The sequence below is a fragment of the Branchiostoma floridae genome, chromosome 16 (genome assembly GCF_000003815.2).
Source record: "Branchiostoma floridae strain S238N-H82 chromosome 16, Bfl_VNyyK, whole genome shotgun sequence".
Taxonomy (NCBI): domain Eukaryota; kingdom Metazoa; phylum Chordata; class Leptocardii; order Amphioxiformes; family Branchiostomatidae; genus Branchiostoma; species Branchiostoma floridae.
The window spans coordinates 9,639,451-9,658,346 of record NC_049994.1 but is presented as its reverse complement, the minus strand read 5'-3'; the positions used below and the strand labels follow the sequence as shown (position 1 = coordinate 9,658,346).

Sequence of the window (18,896 nt, the reverse complement as noted above, 5' to 3'; positions counted from 1 at the left end):
GTGTCTGCATGATTTATTATGTTATTAATCATTAAAAATATAAAATGATGGAGAGTTATTGCCCTAATTCTTGACATCCCTTCCATTAGAAGACACTGACAAGTTTGCATATAATGATTCTATCAGTTATCCATCATTGTCAGTTTTATGTCATGATGTACATGTAAGTGTACAGAAGTGGGACCTTAATTGACTGTTGTGCAATGACATTGAGGAGGGGAGTGGCTCACACATCTGCCAAAAAGTGGTAACTCAAGCAACTGGATATGATTTTGGAAACGGACAGACATTTCAGATAGTGTCCACTATCTTTCGTCAGTGACACTGAAGTGATCTGGTAGAAACTGGTCTTTTATACCCTAACTATGAATGCAAAAGAGCTGAAGATGCTCACATGTCTTTTTGTCAACATCTTGTGCAGCCCACCTTGTGTATTTTCAGCATGTCTTTGTGAGTAGGTGAAATCTATTCTATCTGCTGTCATTCAGTTAAAATTTTGTTGCTTTTCCCAGTTTTGTTAATGGTGACATATATTTCTTGGTTCTTAGAAAGCAGAAATTACTGAAGTAAAGAAAAAGCTGACGCGTTATGAAGTATACAAAACAATCGGCATAGAAAGTGCTGATCAATATCTTAACAACCTGTTAAAGCAACAGACCAGTTTGTTAAACTCACATGACAGTTTGGAGTCCATAAATCAGCCTAGGACATAAACCCCCTCTCCCTTTGGGCTTACATAGATTGATGCATCCCACACTCTCACATACCCACATACCTCAGAGACAAGGTACCCCGTTGAGTAATTAAGCTAGTTGGATAGAAACGCAAGACTGAACAGTTTATTACAAAGTTGTTAAGGCAGTGGGACGTAGATGTGGCCCTGAAGACAGAGCATCCTTGCCAGGTAGCATCTCACTTATTTTGATTACATGCAGTATCAGCATCACTGCACATTGTGTAGGACAATTGTCAAATACTTCCTTCCAAGCAGAATGTGAACAGTCAGGCATATGGCTGTGTGGCAGGTTGTTACTCCCCATCCCCTTGGTCTCGGAAATTAAGCAATGTGCAGTCCGGTCAGTACTTGGATGGGAGACCACCCAAAGAGTCACAAATTCGTCTTTTGGAAGGGACGTAACACAGGAGTCCCATGTTCGAGGAGGTGCATTGATCACGTAAATCAGCCTCACATGATCACATACTTACTGGCTGCAAAGACACCTGATATCTATTTATATGTAAGTATGAGAGAGGGAGAGAGAGAGAGAGGTGATTGCAGGCACAGCTACAGTGTATTCAGCACCAAGGACAGCCTGCATGTAACTATGCTGTAAATTCAGAAACGTTCCGGTGCTTTTATGTTCGCAATTTTTGCAAGTCAGTCTTACTGCAAACCTAAAACCACCCTGAACATTTCTCCATTACAGTATGTGACTACAGTGAACTATTGCGAACTTAAAACTACCGCGAATACTCCTCTTCCTCGATAACGCGAAATTAAGTCCCCGCGAACTTAAATGCATTTACAGTAATGTTACATTGTTACCATGCCAAAGCCATTGACTTATGTCCGTAAATAAGCAAAGAGAGAAGACGCACACCTATTTTGCAATGCCTCACAAAGGCTGTCTTGGCCATTCCCTGCAACAATAGCCTGATATACTTCCCTATTTAGCCCTCCAGTTCCCTATCCCTGCATAGAGATCAGGAAACCACATGCTTATGGATTCCTATATGTTTCCAGTCAGATTTCAAGAGGAAATTTCCTACCTATGACATCATGTTGCTACTGATTAAGGTCAAAGATTGATATGCCTTTTTTTCTTTTTTTTAAGTTGCAATCTTTTTTATAAGTACCAGACTCATACCTAACCAGGAAGGGACAATTTGCCTAGACTGGAAAAGATCGGAGGTACAAAGTGCAAAAGAGGTCATCTTGTTTTTCCCATTTAAAGGTAAAGGTACACCTTTAGCACATGCAGAACTAAGCAAAAGAAAAAGACTGGGTCATGGTCCATCAGTATTGTATAATCTCTACCTGCCAGGAAGCTCGACACACCTGTTTAGTTTACCAGTTTCCAATTCAGGCTGGAACCGTTAAGTTTCTTCTGCAACCATTCATCATGCCAACCCAGTTGTCGGCAAACTCCACGGTGTCTTTATCCAACAAACTCCAGTCAAACATTATTATCCATCAAGAAAATCCATAGAAACGTTTCCATACAATATACCTGTCTTTTGCACGGTGTTGCCAACCGCCCCCACGGAGACAACAAGGGAGTGTGCAGCGGAGATAAAAGTATCAGACTTTTTCAGAAGCCTAGCCGACACGAGATTGTCATTAAATTCTCACACTTGGGACGTAAAACATTCCCAGGTGGTCTTAGTTTCAAAGACTTTTTAAACCTAATAGTCAACTCAAGGGAAGGTGATTAGATGAAGGATGTTTCTAGCCAGGTGCAGGTCATAATGTATTCTTCTAGACTAACTTTGAGACTTTAACGGGGTACTTCAAACTACTCCCGCTTCCCAACTCTGCCTATGGGTGATACAGCACAAAAGCCTGGTGTTCTTTAAACGTTTTCCCTTGAACTTCAGTTGAAGAGAGGGGCAGGAATACAAAAAAAGCAGTGCAGAAGTACTGCTGCTGCATATAATGTATAGGACTGCTTCAATTCAAAATTAAAAGACTTTGATATTTGCACAACTTGAATGATGAAGAAAGGGTGTAATGTAGATATTTCTTGTACTGTTACATACAGTTTAGCTAAAGTGAAATTTTTATTTTTAACTGTATTAGAGGAAGTATCTTTGTTTGGTTTGTGTTTCTTGTCAGTCTTTGTGTTTCTGTGATTTCCAGCATACAGTACATAATGCAGGCATTGCCACACATTCTCAGTAAAGCTATTTTGTCAATGATCATTAGACATCCAGGTCATTGGTCATAAAACATGAAAGATAACAGTTACTCAAGCAACTGGGTTCTGTTCTGAGTTCTAACGTCTCTCCAATTACTTGTTTAACTGTTGTTGTTGTTGTTGTTGTTATTTTGTTCAGCTATTGTGACTGTGGTACCGTAAGGATCATATACAAAAGGGTAGCTGTGGGGTACGGTATAAAGTCTGCCATCTCTTAATTCTGTGTTTTCCTTTAACTATAAGAATGACGGAAAAAGCTTCCCATATGCTGTAGACCTTGAAAAATGTACACCTTCATTTCTGCAGAGTATTGCAACCACTGCCCCTCAACAATCTATCATGTTCATACCCTAATCTGGGGAGGTTATCCATGAGGATTCCAACCCTAATCCAACCCTTAATCCTGCAGGGTAATTTGTAAAATCCTCTCACACTTCCGGGATCCTCTAGATTTCTCATGCACAAATCCTCTTTACCATCTAATCCAGCATGACTAAGCCACTGTAAATCCTTCGTGCGTCTCTTTGTAAATACGATGACATGTTACGGTTGGGGAGCAACGTGAACAGGGCAGATGTGAAGAAAGGTCTGGATAAAAACATGACGATGCATTTATTGTTCCTTCCTATTACTTAGTTTGGGCACGCACTACAAACATACGATGGCTAGGATTGACATAGGGGTACGGCGTCTTGCACTGATTGATTCTACAGATCAAACGCTTTGATGCAGCGTTTCATTAATGTTCATTTGAGGATTGAAAAGTGAAAGGTTATGATATGGACAAGGCTAAGTTAGAGGTTGGAACTGTAACTGTTTGTCAAAAATAGTTTGTCTTGTGTTGCAAAGTTTGTAAAGGAATATGAAAGTTATACTTCACCTTTGGTATGTTTCCAAGTACATTCATCTTTGTAAGAAATGGATTCTAAGATCTAGAATTGCCTATCAAACTGGCACTGCCAAGTAGTTACTATATCACCTGTGTTGAAAACTACTGACGGAAGGATTTTTTGTTCGTCTATGCTCCCATCTCCACATGTGAGATTGCCTGTAGTAAGCAAGTACATCTTCACAGGCAATTCATCCTGCTTTTGAACCCATTGATGCATGGTGTGCTGAGAAAGTTTGCTGCCATTAGTTTTGTTCCTACCTTCACCTTTTTGCATTTTGCCAATGTCAAATCCATCCTTGACTTGAGTGTGATGCATGTTTGTAAAAGAAAGCATCAAACAATTGTATGTTACATAATATATATATTAAATACATTTTGTACAAAACAATGAAAGAGATGTTTCAGTTATGATTATACCTCCGTCCTGTTTACATTTTGTTTGTTGAAATATTGTTAGCGACATCAATAATTGCTAAACCTTATTTTATGTGGTAAAATGAAAAGGCTCAATGTCTGTTCTTCTACAGGTATTCTTACTTAATGCATTTCAGATCCATTAGTTTTTTTTTTTAAGTACAACAGGCAGTCTGAGTGGAACTAAAATGTAGTGTAGCTTAACATCCATGTACATCACTCACAGGTCACATATAAATGTACTGGGTCAAAGTTCTAAAAGTAATGTAGATTGACACAAAATGCAATGTTCAAACGACAAAGGTTTTTAACTCCAGAATATGCCTTTGTATCTAAACTTGACAGAATGTTGGAAACAGATTCTTTTTTTTTTAGTTTATTCAAAAGCAAAGATAGAGTCACCAATACTGTCTCCCTGGTTTCACTTTTAAGTTGAAGCCTTGCGGCTCTTTAAATCCAATAGCAGCTCTTTCTCTGCTCTAGTGCCTTCCAGCCAATTGTCAGCTGTCAATATCGGCACTTTTCCTTACAACCCTGGAGACATAGGCTGTAAGATTTGTTGCAGAGCCTCTTTGAAGTGTAACAGGCAAACAGCGTAGCAGTGCACTGAAAGAGATACTTCAGTTGTGATAAGACCTCTTTCTTCCCTCTCTTGTTTGCTGAGATATTGTAAGTGCTTCGGTTGGAATGGGATGAGGTCTTGTCAGTCAAAGCAGAGAGGTTAAGGCTTAACCTTCCCCTTGCTAACTGATGTTTTTATCACTATTGTTGAATTGTTGCAAGAGTAGGCATCAGGGAAAAGGTTTATCTACTAGTATATGATTAATCTACTTCTACAGTAGTTCTGCAAGTATTATCAAATTGCCATGATTCTACTAAACCCTGCGCAGGTTTAAAGGTTTAAAATCTTGGAATAAGGGAATGAAATTTAATCATTTTGACACACTTCCTCTATTTTCATAGCACTCTCGTGTGTATTCTAGCATAAAGGTTCATCTGTCTTGGTAAATGATATTATTGATTAACTAACCAACACGACAAATAAGTTGGGTCTTACCCCAAATTTCCGGCTGACTCTGTCAATGTGGGATAAGTCTCAACTCACAATGTATTTGTAATGTTGGTTAATTAAGGTTTAGTTTATTCATAATACATACTCTGTCTGTTTGTTGCATACGTGTCGTTCTTGATTCATGATTTCTGTTTTAATTTGAAAAATTGTCCTGATCAGACCACCCTGCCTGAACCCAAGAAAGGTTCAATTTTGTCATTCTGAGTTGCCTGTGTCAAAGGTCTTTGCTTTCTTCTGCACCCCATCGTTTGCCACCCGGGCAATCTTTATTCCATCTACAATTCGACATAACATTGACCTTTCCAATGCCATTGACCCATTCTGAGGCCTAATTTTAATCCACTTAGACAGTGAGACAGTAAAACCACCACCCTTGCATCTGTCTGTCTCTGCCTGTGTCTGCAAAAGCTATCAACCAAAATTAACCCAAGATTATAGCTGGACATTCACAGTAAAAGTGATCCTCAAGAGTCTAATTACTGCCTGAACTTGTCACCAGCAGACACGGTTATTGACCGAGCCTTTTCTAGCATTATGTTAAACTGATCTACATGGACTGGTTCCTTGGTTCTGGACTTGACTGTTCAGGTAAGAGTTGATGTCCGTCCCCAGCAAACTGAAAAGAATAGCGAGCTGTACCAGCTCATGGTAGAAAATTTTAATGTTCCTTCACCGTTATTTTGGAAACGATGTTGAATGTCACCGGGATGAAAACTTGATAACTTACTCTGCCCTTTTCTTTCTAACACCTCTCTCAGCCCCCCTCGTTGAGTACAAAGACAAAGGCAGTGACACAGAACAAATTGCTTTCAGCACAACGTGCTACAGTTTACTCCATTTTCGCCTCTCTGACCAACATGTATGTGTTCTGTCCACCGCTAATAGGAGAATGCAGAGAAGGAGCGGGCCATTGCAGAGGCACTGAAGGACCTGAAGGATAACTTCTACTGCGAGCTGTGTGACAAACAGTACTACAAGCACCAGGAGTTCGATAATCACATCAACTCATACGACCATGCTCACAAACAGGTGGGTGGCTTTGTCACTGCCAGCTGTACATTATATCATACTATTTATACGATATTTCAACTTTTTTTTTGCTCAAAGCATTGAAGTAAAAGTCATTGAATGAATTGTATGCTGTGCACTTTTCCTCTATTTTATTGAAGTTAATCCTTCTCACTGGCCTAGTAATGGCCATTATACAATTGATTAGTGGAACTATCTTTCTAAAGAGCCCCCTGGACAAGACATAGGTAGATGTGTAACCTGGAATGGAGTCAAAGGAACATTGAGAGATTTAGATCAGACTTCAGATTAGTGTGTGCTTCAGTCTATGCTTTCTAAACCTGCTGTAGTTAGGGTTTGCCCTCAAGTGTGCAGGCCACATTCTTGACACCATATTATTTGTAGATAAATTAGATATAGCCTAACAGCATTGGTTACAACAAGAATTTGGATGACCATATATAATTCTAACTTTTTATATAATGAGCGATTGCAAAATTCTTCAAGATGGATTCTGTCACAAGTGACATAATCTATCACGCAAGGAAAATCAACAGAAATCAGCAGAAACAGAGTTTTGGATCAGCAGAAACAGACTTTCGGATGAGAAAAAATGGACTTTCTGATTAAATCCAAGGTTGGGACCATCCTTTCATTTGTAAAGGTTCACACAAGAATCAGAATGAGCCAGAATGCGATCTGAGAAAACTTCTTTGTATATTCCTTGGAATTTATAGTGTATTCTGAAAGTTAATTTTGCCTATTCTGGTGGCCGTCCCGAATGTTTTTTGTTACGGTCAAAACTTTTGAGGTGGAGAATTATCGAACAGCATTCAAAGTGCATTCTAACTATTCTAGCTGCAATACGACCACATTCTAAGGCATCCCAACATTATTTGAAACATTGTGATCTCATTCGATGGTAAACTGGCCGGCCACAAGAATGAACACAAATATCTGGAATGCAGTGAAAATTTCTAGAATGTACTACAAATACCCAGGAATATACAGTCAAGAGTTTTCATTCAGCCGGCATTCCGGCTCACTTGGCCTCTCAAGTGAAGTTGTAACTTAAAGTCTATTTGGAATTCTCACCCGAATGTGTCACAAATTTTGCAAATTCTTCATTCTGGCTGGTTCTGCTTGATTCCTAAGCAGCTGATTCATTCTCAGTGTGAAGGCTCTATAAGGTCTGTCACATTGACTTTCCCATGATGCATGACAAGGATGTTGGAACGATAAAACCAGGGTGTCAAATTTTCCAATAATTTCTGTGTATGATTAGATCATTAGTTTGCCCTAGGTCACAGTATTAGATTACTTTGCTCTTTCCTTGCATTAATAAGATAAGAGCTATAAGTGCACGAGAATCATGCATGGAATGATGAATTTCGACATAGATTAAGATTAAAGTAGCTCGTCTCGTTGTAGACATATTTATCAACAACGGAAGCTAATAATAAAGCCTATGGAAATAAGGCTGATTGATGTCTTAAAGTGACAAGTTTAAGACACGGAATCCTTTTTCGGCAAGAATCGTCATAACGTTGAAGCAAGGAGATTTTCCAGATTTGCTTTTGATATTGGTTGTAAATCCTTCTAAATACCCACTAGTATTGGCTTATTTACTATCGGTATCAAACTTTCTGGTTTGTTTTCAAAACTGTAAATCATCATTTCAGCAGAGGCTAAGGCCATCAAACTTTCATTAGTAATGCTATTATTTCCTGTAATACTAAATCATAAGTTGGAGATGCATATGCATTATTGCTAGGGGAATCTCCCAATACTGTCAATACTGACATCATATACACTATGTTAGAGTACATGGTATGTCTGTTACACATGCCAACATGCAGTTGCTGTATGCCAACATATGGTGGCCAAGTGATTCAAATCATAATCGTTATACCACCAAGGTAAAGCCTCAAGTATAGCAGTAGAATTCTATGGATTAAGATATTACTGGCTTCTGATTTTCTAAAGTCAAACTTTGACTGCTAGTAAATATTGTTTGAACTGGGTGCAGAAGTATTCATGTCTGGACAGCAAGCATTTACATGCATTGCAATGTAAGAAGCAGACAATACTAATTGAGTGATATGAGCCTTGGAATCTAAACTTTTTTGTTGCATGGTTCAACAACACCTATATTTGATTTCAAAGATAGTTGATGTAACCATGTGCCTTTTTGCTATATTCACAAGTGTTATCTGCACAATCAGCTAATATATGAATGGCCTTTTCAGTGCCAAAATTTAGATTGCACATACTGGCACCACATTGTCAGCATAGTTCTGAGAAACTATTGATTTTTCTGTGTACAAAGTAGTTCAGAGAATAGCCTTACGTTGTCAGTGGGATTGAAGGCTTGCTTAACCAGTCTCTAGCAGTGCTTTATTGTGTCTGAGGTAATCTTCTGGCAATTGTCTAAAGCCTTTAGAAAATTCAATATTGTTGCCCTGTTCTTTTTTCCCTTTTGCACATAAGTGTAGTAAAAGATATAGGAAGGGTTTGACAAAATTTGTTTCATTCAGATAATAATTATACCACTTTTGTCCAAATGATGTCAGTATTTGTTCTAAGACCAAAGTTTTTGTGCCTAAAGCAAAACCAACCCATGATATATGGCTATAGCACTCAAATTCTATTCAAATTGTAACAGCTCTTTCAGTTGTTTGTGGAAAGTATTGTCTCTTTTTTAATCCTACAGCCTCATTGGAAACATGAGTCTATAGTCAACACCTTTTTCAGGTGCAGTGTGCATGTTGTTAGCGGTGACTATATTCATTAGATCTCTTCAGGCGCAGACAAGAAGAGCACATGTAGCACTTGTCTTGGTTTGTTAAAATCCGCGTCGAAAGGCTGGTCATGATCCCAGCTTGTCTGCCCTAGCTTGTAGTTTAACCCAGGGCAGCTTATCTAAGCCGACAAGGCACTAAGTGCAGTTTGGGCCCGGCACTGGAAAATGTTTAAGATCTGATTACGTGCCAATCATTGGGGATTGGGTCTGCCGACAACGAGAAAATGATCAGGGGTTTGCGGAAAAGTCGATTGGGCGGGTCAGAGGGCAATAAACACGGGACGCGGGGGGATACCGGAGTTGACCTTTGTGTCAACTCATATCAGAATCAATGGTTGTTTGAATAAGACTGATGCCTGGCTGCATTATGGACTGGCAGATAGGACATGAAATTTGTCGAAGTTGTCCAGGAAAATTGAAATATTAATCATTTTTCCCTCCCCTGGATGTGCATCCGGCAGTTTTCCAAATTTAGTTGTCACGCTCAGCCAGTTTCTGGAAGTTTTGGTGATGGACGGACACATATTGCATGAGGTGTAGTTGTTACAGATGCCGTGTCAGTCTTTTCTTGGAGGAAACATCGGAAATGTGTCACCAATAAAGACAGGGTCATCCATTTTCATCAAATAGTAACTAAGCAACTGCTTGTCAGCAGCTCGTGTGACTGATCATTTGCCAACCTGTATGAAAAAGTTCCATGTTTGGTCTAGAATGAAATGTACAAAAACATGGACGTATGAACACTAGAGTTTCATCTTGTTGTGCTTACCTGATTATCTTGCAGTTGGGTCATGGTTATTGTCTTAGTTTGTCGTAATACTGTTTATTTTTTTATTTTTCAACATCTGTTTAATGTGTCACTGACGAAAGACAATGGATGTTATCTTAAATGTCTGACCATTTGGAAAATCATATCCAGTTGCTTGAGTAATTGCATTCTGTTAAGAGATTCTAGGGAAAGCACAATTTATAAAGGAGAAATCATGAATAACTGGACTACAGAAAACATGCACCACAGGAAACAGGATATACTAGTTTTAATATGTCTGTGAAGTATGTACTATAATTGCAGAAAGGTTCCAATATTATAGAAACAAGAATCCTGCCTTAGCCATCAGAGTTATCAACTGTGATGTAGATGTAGTGATAGGGAATGTAGTCCTTAAGAGGATTGTTGAGCACCACTACCTTAAGGAATGCACTGGAAGTCTTGAAAAGCATAGAGGTACTCCCAGATGTGTGACTCATCTCAGCCAGTGTCCTGTATGTTTGAGGGGGTGGTGAGTTCAGCACCAAGGACAGGGGTATGTACAGGCTGTGTTTTGCACCAGTATCCCGTATGTTTGTGTGGATGGGAGTTCAACACCATGAACAGCTTTGTATACAGGCTGTATGGTGTAATTGTACCCTGTATGTTTGTGTAGATTTTATGGTGTGTTTAGCTCCAAGGACAGGTGTTTTTACAGATTGTGCTGTGTAACAGTGCCCTGTATGTTTGTGTAGATGGTATGTTCAGCCCCAAGGACAAGGCTTTGTAGAGATTGTGCTGTGCATTAGTGTCCTGTCTGTTTGAGTAGATGGTGAGTTTAGCACCAAGGACAGCTTTGCATAAGGTTTTATTATGCAACAGTGCCCTGTATGTGTGGATGGTCTGTTCAGCACCAAGGATAGGTTTGTACAGATTGTCTTCTATATGTTTGTGTGGATGGTGTTCAGCATATGAATATAATATATGGAGAATATGATGTTACAATATACAAGCAATGAGATTCAAATGTAGAACCCTTTTAATTTTGTATAATGCTACATGTATTGACCAACTCAAAACAGTTCTGAAGGGCTATAGTCTTACTCTGCCAAGTTGTGGCATCAACAAAGTTCAGTTTCCACTGTGTTCTATTGTTCATCATTAGGGCTAACCACTGCCTTTAAGTCAACCATTACGCAAAAATACATTTGCCTTTAAATAGCCTGGCCTGTCTTAAGTGCGGATCGTTTAAGTGTCCATTTTCACAATGGTGGTGTAATAACAATTAAGGTCACAAGCGCAATCATTCTAATCCTAATCCTATGTTATACAAAATTGTAATGTAAAATAGATCCCAGGTTGGCAAAAGAGTTTATTACAAATATTGCTATGGTTGCTGTTTTGTTTTAACAACAGCAAAAGAGTCTTGCATGCAACTTATTGCTTCTTGTTGGCAGCTGTAGATTTTGTTACATGTAATTTGCTCTCAATATTTTACATCAATGATTATCATCTGTGTTTTCTACGAAATTCCTGCTTTACTTTTCAACAATATTTTCAAATACACTGAACATTACATGTAGTTCATTCTGCAACAGATCTGTCAAATAGATACAATATAATACTGATACTGTGATAGAGTTAATAAAATTTGATAATTATAATTTCAAAGGTAGCTTATAGATAGATTTCACATTAATTTCTTTCCTTCCTTGGTACGATAGATTATGACACAAGATTACTATAATAATGTCTGTAGCAGGAAAACACCCAAGATGAAGTTGCCTTTGCCATTGATTGGTTGATTTAGATGCCATGAAAAATGCATGGCAACATTTTCGATTGCGGGACACCTCGAGGCGATCCGTTTGTCTTCATTTGTGTCCGGGAGTTTTCATTTTGCTGGGAGCAGTGATTTACTCCCCTCAATCATGCGGCATCACTCTAAAGAGAGAGGGAGGTCTCCCAAGTCATATAGTGTGTGGGCCGAGTCAATTACTCTACATGGGTGTGTAAGATAGAGTATAGCACTCACCTGTGGTGGACTGATGACTTATACTCTCACTATCTGTTGCTGTAGCTTTTACTCCACCCAAAGGACTTAATAAGATTCTGAAGTTAATACCAGGCTTAGCTGTTGATTGGTTATCAATTGGTCAGTCAGTTGGGTTCAAACTCCCAGATTTCTGGTATAGAAGTAGGATTGGCAGCCACTGAGCCACTTGCAAAATGTGTGCTACTAGAAGTGGTGTCTGTTTAAACCGCTACTGTATTAGAACAATGAATTCCAGATTTTACTGTTGCTTGGTTGGTTGGTCAGTTACACCAGCCAGAGGACTCAATGAGGGGGTTAAAACCAGGTGTAGTTCTTGGTCACTTCATTGGTCAGTCAGTTTGATTCAAACTCCAAAACTTCTGGTATAGAAGTAGGATTGCCAGCCACTGGGAAATGTATGCTGCTAGACCTGGTGTATTTTCAAAATCTATTTAACAGTACTAGTGTAGAACATTGTATACCAAGTTTAACCCTTGGTTGGTCGGTCAGTGTCATTTGAACCATCACACTCTTGGTGCAGACAAAGGGTCGCCAATCACTGAGTCATGTATGCTGCGTGTACTTTGCATGGTGTGTGTCTGAACAGTATTAGAACATTGAATCACATTCGGATCATTCATAAATCATGCATCAGATATTTCATCCCGTAAGTGATTATACCACCAGTTGCTGCCAGCTCCCTGTTCTGCAATCTCAGCCAAAACAACTGCGTTAGTCAAGCTCCGGTGACTTTCCTCGCAATATCCGGGCCATGTTTTCTTCCGCTTCGGCACTTTCCACTTGCACCGCGCCTATGGATTTCCAATATGGTAGTGAGACATTATGAGAGGACACTGGGTCTGCAGGGACAAGGTAGGCTTAATTGCACCGGTCTGATCAATATGGCTTTTAGTAAGAAGCTCCGGGTATTGTCTTGGCCATTAGCTGTACAAAGAAAGTGCCTCTGTCTTGAGGTGAAAGACTGTAACTGTCTAAGGGTGCTTATCGAGAGTCAAGACTCATTACTTTAGAGAAGATTACCTGTGTCCTCTAGAGTAATGGCGGACTTAGATGCCATTTCCTTTGTTTGGCTAAGGGCCCACCTATCTTAACCCAGTGATGACTTCGATATTGATTCATCCACGCTGTGGTTAATCCAAGTTAAGCCATCCTCCTCATGCTGTTCCCTTGTCTGCTGTCTAACTCCAGGAAAAGCTTTCTCAGCACATTAGGAGTGCAAGCTGCCAAGCTGTGTGACTTTTCTATTGTATAAGTAGTAAAGCTGCCAAGCTGTGTGAGTTTTCTATTGTATAAGTGGTAAAGCTGCCTAGCTGTGTGACTTTTCTATTGTATAAGTAGTAAAGCTGCCAAGCTGTGTGACTTTTCTACTGCATAAGTGGTAAACTGCCTTGCAGCATACCACACCAGTTTTGCACAATTAATGCATCGCATAAGACTAGCCTAGACCCCTACTCTTCTCAATAAGTATTGTGAGGATTCCAACATGCTTGGGGTATGGCTGTCCACAAATCCCACTCAGGCAATGTAAGTCTATTAGATGACAGTACTGAGTAAGCATAAGACCTCTTTGGTTTTTCTTCCAACTGTAATACAGTAAAAGCCACTTAATTGCACGGCCTATTTACTAGTGAATTTTGTGCAATTATCCGGATGGTGCAATAATGCGAAGTTATTCAGCTGGACTGCACCAGTTTGGGATTTGGGGATTCCATGCAGTTAACAGAAGCGTGTATTAATCCGTTGTGCAATTAACTGGCTTCTACTGTATAGTGAAACAAGTTACTACGCTTTAATCTTTTTGTGCCCAGATATGTGAAAAAAATTATGTACTTTCTGCATGCCTGACTTGCACTGACAGACGTAGAATTTAAACTATTGCAGTATTTTGTTATTTTATGTCTAACTCTAAGAATTTTCATACCAGGATTTGGAAAATCTTCCTTTTATACTTTTGATGATATCTACAAATTTTCCCTATAGTACCTTGAAAGTTTTTTTCCGTCCTGCTGCATGTGTCATCCATAGTGTTATATGTTTGCATGCCTTCCCCACTTGTAGCAGAAGCTTGAGTAAGGAATCAATGTCAGTATGTCGCATTTGGGACCATATTTCACTGACTTTCAACAGTGCATCAGGAAGAGACAACTTAGCTTGTCTAGTGCATCTCTTATTCTTGGAAAGCTTTGACAAATCTGACTGTCACTATCAGATGCTATTAGTATATTTCAATGTGTCAGAAAGCTTTATTAAATGTACCATGGATTGTCTTATTGATAGTGTTTCCAGCATTTTCCTCGAATGACATTTGTGTGGACATTTATTTTGTTATCTGGGAAGTTTGTCTGCTTTCATTTTGGCAGAATGTTTTAAAACCTAGCTTAAGTTATAATCAAGACATTAGGAACTCCATGGGATATAAGACTATTTGTTACAAAGAACAGCCTTTTTCGGTAGAATTTCAATGTGTAGGACTAATTAGGATATGTGCGTTTCTGTTGTATTTGTGTGTGTGTGTGTGTGTGTGTGGTTTGTTTACATGGGTGCATGTGTGTGTGTGAGTTTGTCAGAAGAATATTTTACTTTGAAAACCCCAATTTTAGTGTGTGATATTTCAGTGTGTGATTTGTTACTTACTTGCAAGGCAATTTAGACATTTAAAGGAAACAGTTACTCAAAGATGGATAAACAATGTTGTTCCCATTGCAGAGACTGAAAGACCTGAAAGCGCGGGAATTTGGCCGGAACGTCAGCTCCAAATGGAGGAAGGAGGAGAAGAAGAGAGAGAAGGAGATGAGGAGGCTGCATGAGCTGGCAGAGCAGAGAGCTCAGGCAAAAAGGTGAGACACGTCAAGATAGTCTGTTGTACTGAGACACATAAAGTTGGCATCTTGTACTGAAACACATCAAGATGGCCTCTTGTACTGTGACACATAAAGATGGCCTCTTGTACTGTGACAGTGTCATAAAGATGGCCTCTTGTACTGTGACACATAAAGATGGTCTCTTGTACTGTGACACATAAAGATGGCCTCTTGTACTGAGACACATAAAGATGGCCTCTTGTTCTGAGACACATAAAGATGGCCTCTTGTACTGAGACACATAAAGATGGCCTCTTGTACTGAGACACATAAAGATGGCCTCTTGTTCTGAGACACATAAAGATGGCCTCTTGTACTGAGACATGTCAAGATGGCCTCTTGTACTTGACACTTAGCAGTACTGCTTTGTGAGAGGGATCAAGGAGGCCATTTACGTCAGGGCGCACCAGCCATCACTCAATAGAAATGTCGGGCAAACTTCTTGGCACTTCTGTATACGACCAAATGCTGACACTACGTAAAACAATCTGGTTGTTTGGTCGCTTGAATTCCAAGAAGACTGCAATACGAAGACTTAACACTTTTTGACCAACCCACTGCCAGTGGACTAGCCCTCTGCTGTAGTACATGTACAAGGGTGTGGTTGACTATTGAAACGGATACAGGAACTACATGTACCAGATACATTGAGAAGTGTTCGAGGGATTAACTTTCTAAAATATATGTTGAAAAACTGTTTTGTAGTCATAATGATTCTGGAATCCAGGCAACCAGCAAACAGTGGAAACATCTTTACCCTTCTTTAAAGTTTGCAGACTGAGGAAGATGTAAATTTTAGCGTCATGAAGAAGATGAAAAATTCAAAACAAAAAAGTTTGTTTAGGTCTTGGATGGGGAAAATGGGGACATTTTTTTTCCTTGTTCAAGCAACAATGTCATACTATATTTTGACAATGATATTTTAACTATAGAAGCTGTGAAAAGAAACATCCAGAAATGATTCTTTATATGGACATTGGTTGGTCATGTTTCACACAATGCCCATGCCATTTCTGTCTCTAAGTTACTGAGCCATGCCGTTTTAACTTCCAGTATGGGATGGCTCTTTATTCCTGTCTCTGACATTCACACAAAGCGGTGTTACATTACAAAATGGCAGGCAGCTATCTCTGTTCGTTCTCTATAATGCAAGAGCAATTACTCCACACCGTTACGCATTATAACCCCCTCATGCAACCATTGTGCCAGTGCGACACAAATGCTGCACGCATCGTTTGAGCCAAGGTTTAAAGGCAGAACCACTTTCGGCTCATAACTACAGAGTGGATGGTGACCGTTGCAGCATTGTATTCAAAGTGTCAAATAGGCTATTGGTTTGAGAAGACATACATGTAGACAATAAGCCATTTATGGTAAAAAATATTACTTGGTGGAGTTACGGGGAAAGGTTGAACGGTAACTGTAAATAAGTAAGCAGTAAAAATAGGTTATTTCCATCTGCTAGAGTCTGGTGAATTGTAGATAGTAAATAGTGGTTTAAAGACATCCCTGAAGCTATAACCCACCTCAGCACCACTGCGTTAGCTTTATCATTACCTGCACCATTTCCTTTGTCCCATAAACTCATGTTACACATTGTTAATGCCAGGAGTAAGATACAGTCGTTCTTTATGGGAAACATGTTTTATTCAAGTGAAGGGCATCTATTCTTTTTCAGCATATGATATTCTAGGCAGTAACTTTTTTTATCACTATATAAATGGTAAAATGCATATTTTCCAACCTAAGTATGTTGGAAGGTATGATTTGAATCTTAAGTGTTCTAAAAGTCAACTTTATAATTGCACATTAGCTTTTCGATTGGCAATTTGTGTAAATATAGTTTTGATGAGGTAGCTATGATTTCATCCCCAAACTCCTTATTGGAAACTTCGTCATTTGTGATGATGTTGTTAACTTTGCCTACCGGGCAAATATGCTGTGATGGAATATGCATAACCTCCAAGTTTTGGATCATTTCCAGTGTCGTTTCTTTGCCAATCTGTCTGGAGGACTGCCTAGATGTATTATCAGGTATTGGTACTAGGATTGGACACTTCGAAACAATTTGACAAAGTAACTTGTGCTCTTCAATGATAACTAGAGTTCGGGGACCTCATACCTCCATGAAAAATTTATTGCTTTTTTGTGGATGGTATGTATGTTTATAGTCGGTTGTATTTGAGAGTAATGGTTATATAATATAAATGCCATGGGAAAGTAGTGGTGTATTTATTTAATGACACAGAGGATGTCCATCTGATTAGTAATTATCAAAATGTGACACTTAATTGTGTAATGTGCGTTTAAGAGGTCGACAGCATATGGTAGAGTGGTGTTCCTTAAGCTTGATGTTTGGCATTTAAAATGTCTAAGGTTGTCAGCATTATTGAGGTTCGACTATGTGCCTCAGAGCTGTGTGGTGGGAGGAAGTTGGGAAACTCAGAAAGAAGAAGGGATGTGGCCAACTTTAGTCAGATGGTGATTTGATTTTCCACCAATATGTCATAACATCAGCAGTTCACACGGTACAAAAACGAAATGCACACTTTCCTCTGACAGCCCTACACCAACTGTAAGATGAATACTTGGCGCCAACCCCGTCTGCTAAAAAACAAGTACCATTGGCTACGAAAGAGACAACTAACAACTGTCCCTTATTGTAACAAAATCAGAACATCTGTATCGCCCATAAAACTTCTGACACCCAACCCAGATGAGAGGACCTAATGGCATTTTAATCACCATATCACTCAAATCAGCAGTACAGTATGTGAGACATCCATACCTGTTAAGCATTATCGTTAAATGTACCTCAACTTCTTACAATTATACTTACGCTTCACATCTCCATGATATCCTAAGCAGACATAAATAAAACTAATTATCATATTAAAAAGACTCGGGGTTCCCCAAACAGCTGTCACCTCACCATCTGCTTGGAGCTAAGCCCATTAACAAACACATAAAGCACGATGCCTGTACCAATATATCTCAAATATAGGGGTGATTTCTGATATTATTACATCGATTATAACGACAGATACAGCTCCCAAAATCTCATCGATTCGAACTTTCATCACACCCCACCAACACAACAAGTATGAAACCAATCCATCCAGCCGTTCTTGAGTAATCATCTACACAGACAGAGACACATAACAGAAAATATAACCTCCATTCCATGACATTTCATGGAGGTAACAAGAATAAACCTGATAGATAAATACATTAAACTTGAACTTTTGGGGTATCATACTGACAAAAGTTTTGTGGAAGGATCATCCCAACAACCAATTCAGAGTTAGCACTGGTTTCACCCATTCAATGAACTTTTTCCACTACTAAATTTCCATTTCAAGACAAGTGGTAGAAATCACAAATTCTTTGTCACAAAATGATTACATGTATGTCAGGCTTATCTATCAGCAGTTTTCATCAGACATTTTGACACTTTTTTCAACAGTGACATGTAAAACACCAACATTTGGCAGTCTTCTAAAGTCCCATTTCTTCCTGTCTGTACGTTGTGTGTTAGAACCTTAATTGAATCTGCTGGGCATTTCTGTTCCCAAACATGATTTTATTTGGGACTACTTTCCCCAATAGCTTTTTCCTCAGTTCATGTCTGTAAGTGGCCCTCTCTGTCATTCTTACTGAATTGTAGCGCTTCAATACATCTGCACTCTACATAACCTTTCCACCAACCGTCCCTCTTCTGTGACTGTGCGAAGATTGCCTTTTCCGCTTAATTGAAAAGCGGCACAGTCGAGTATGCAGGTGTGACTGATTGTGGGCGGAAAATGGAATGCTGGAGTCCCTTGCCCACCTACATGATAGATGGTGATGATGCTTCCCTGGAAAATGACACACATACAGCAGCTTGTAGGAGGAGGAGTTGTAACATAAACACAGTCTGACAAAAGGGCAAACGTTAAAGGATTGTTAGCCTGCCTGTTGTTACACTCCCACCAAGTCGTCAGTAGAGGGAAAATGATTGTTAGTTCTGAGTGAAAATTTGTCGCGCTTGGATGGAGTTAGAGTCCTTGGCGAGATTTACGGCCCCTCTTTGGCCTTCCCCTCGTATGTCTGTCCAGCGGATGTTAAATGATGTAACGGGACGG

General features: G+C 39.4%; 1 protein-coding gene across 5 annotated transcripts in view; it reads left to right on the top strand.

Annotated features, from left to right (window-relative positions):
- The window catches only part of LOC118403184 (G patch domain-containing protein 8-like), a 186,424-nt gene that overhangs the window by 159,465 nt on the left and 8,063 nt on the right, over positions 1-18,896 (top strand). For all 5 annotated transcript variants that reach the window (XM_035801745.1, XM_035801748.1, XM_035801744.1 and 2 more), the window contains 2 exons: positions 6,182-6,325; positions 14,618-14,748. In XM_035801745.1, the coding sequence (XP_035657638.1) occupies positions 6,182-6,325; positions 14,618-14,748 (275 nt within the window). The remainder of the gene's footprint in view (positions 1-6,181; positions 6,326-14,617; positions 14,749-18,896) is intronic.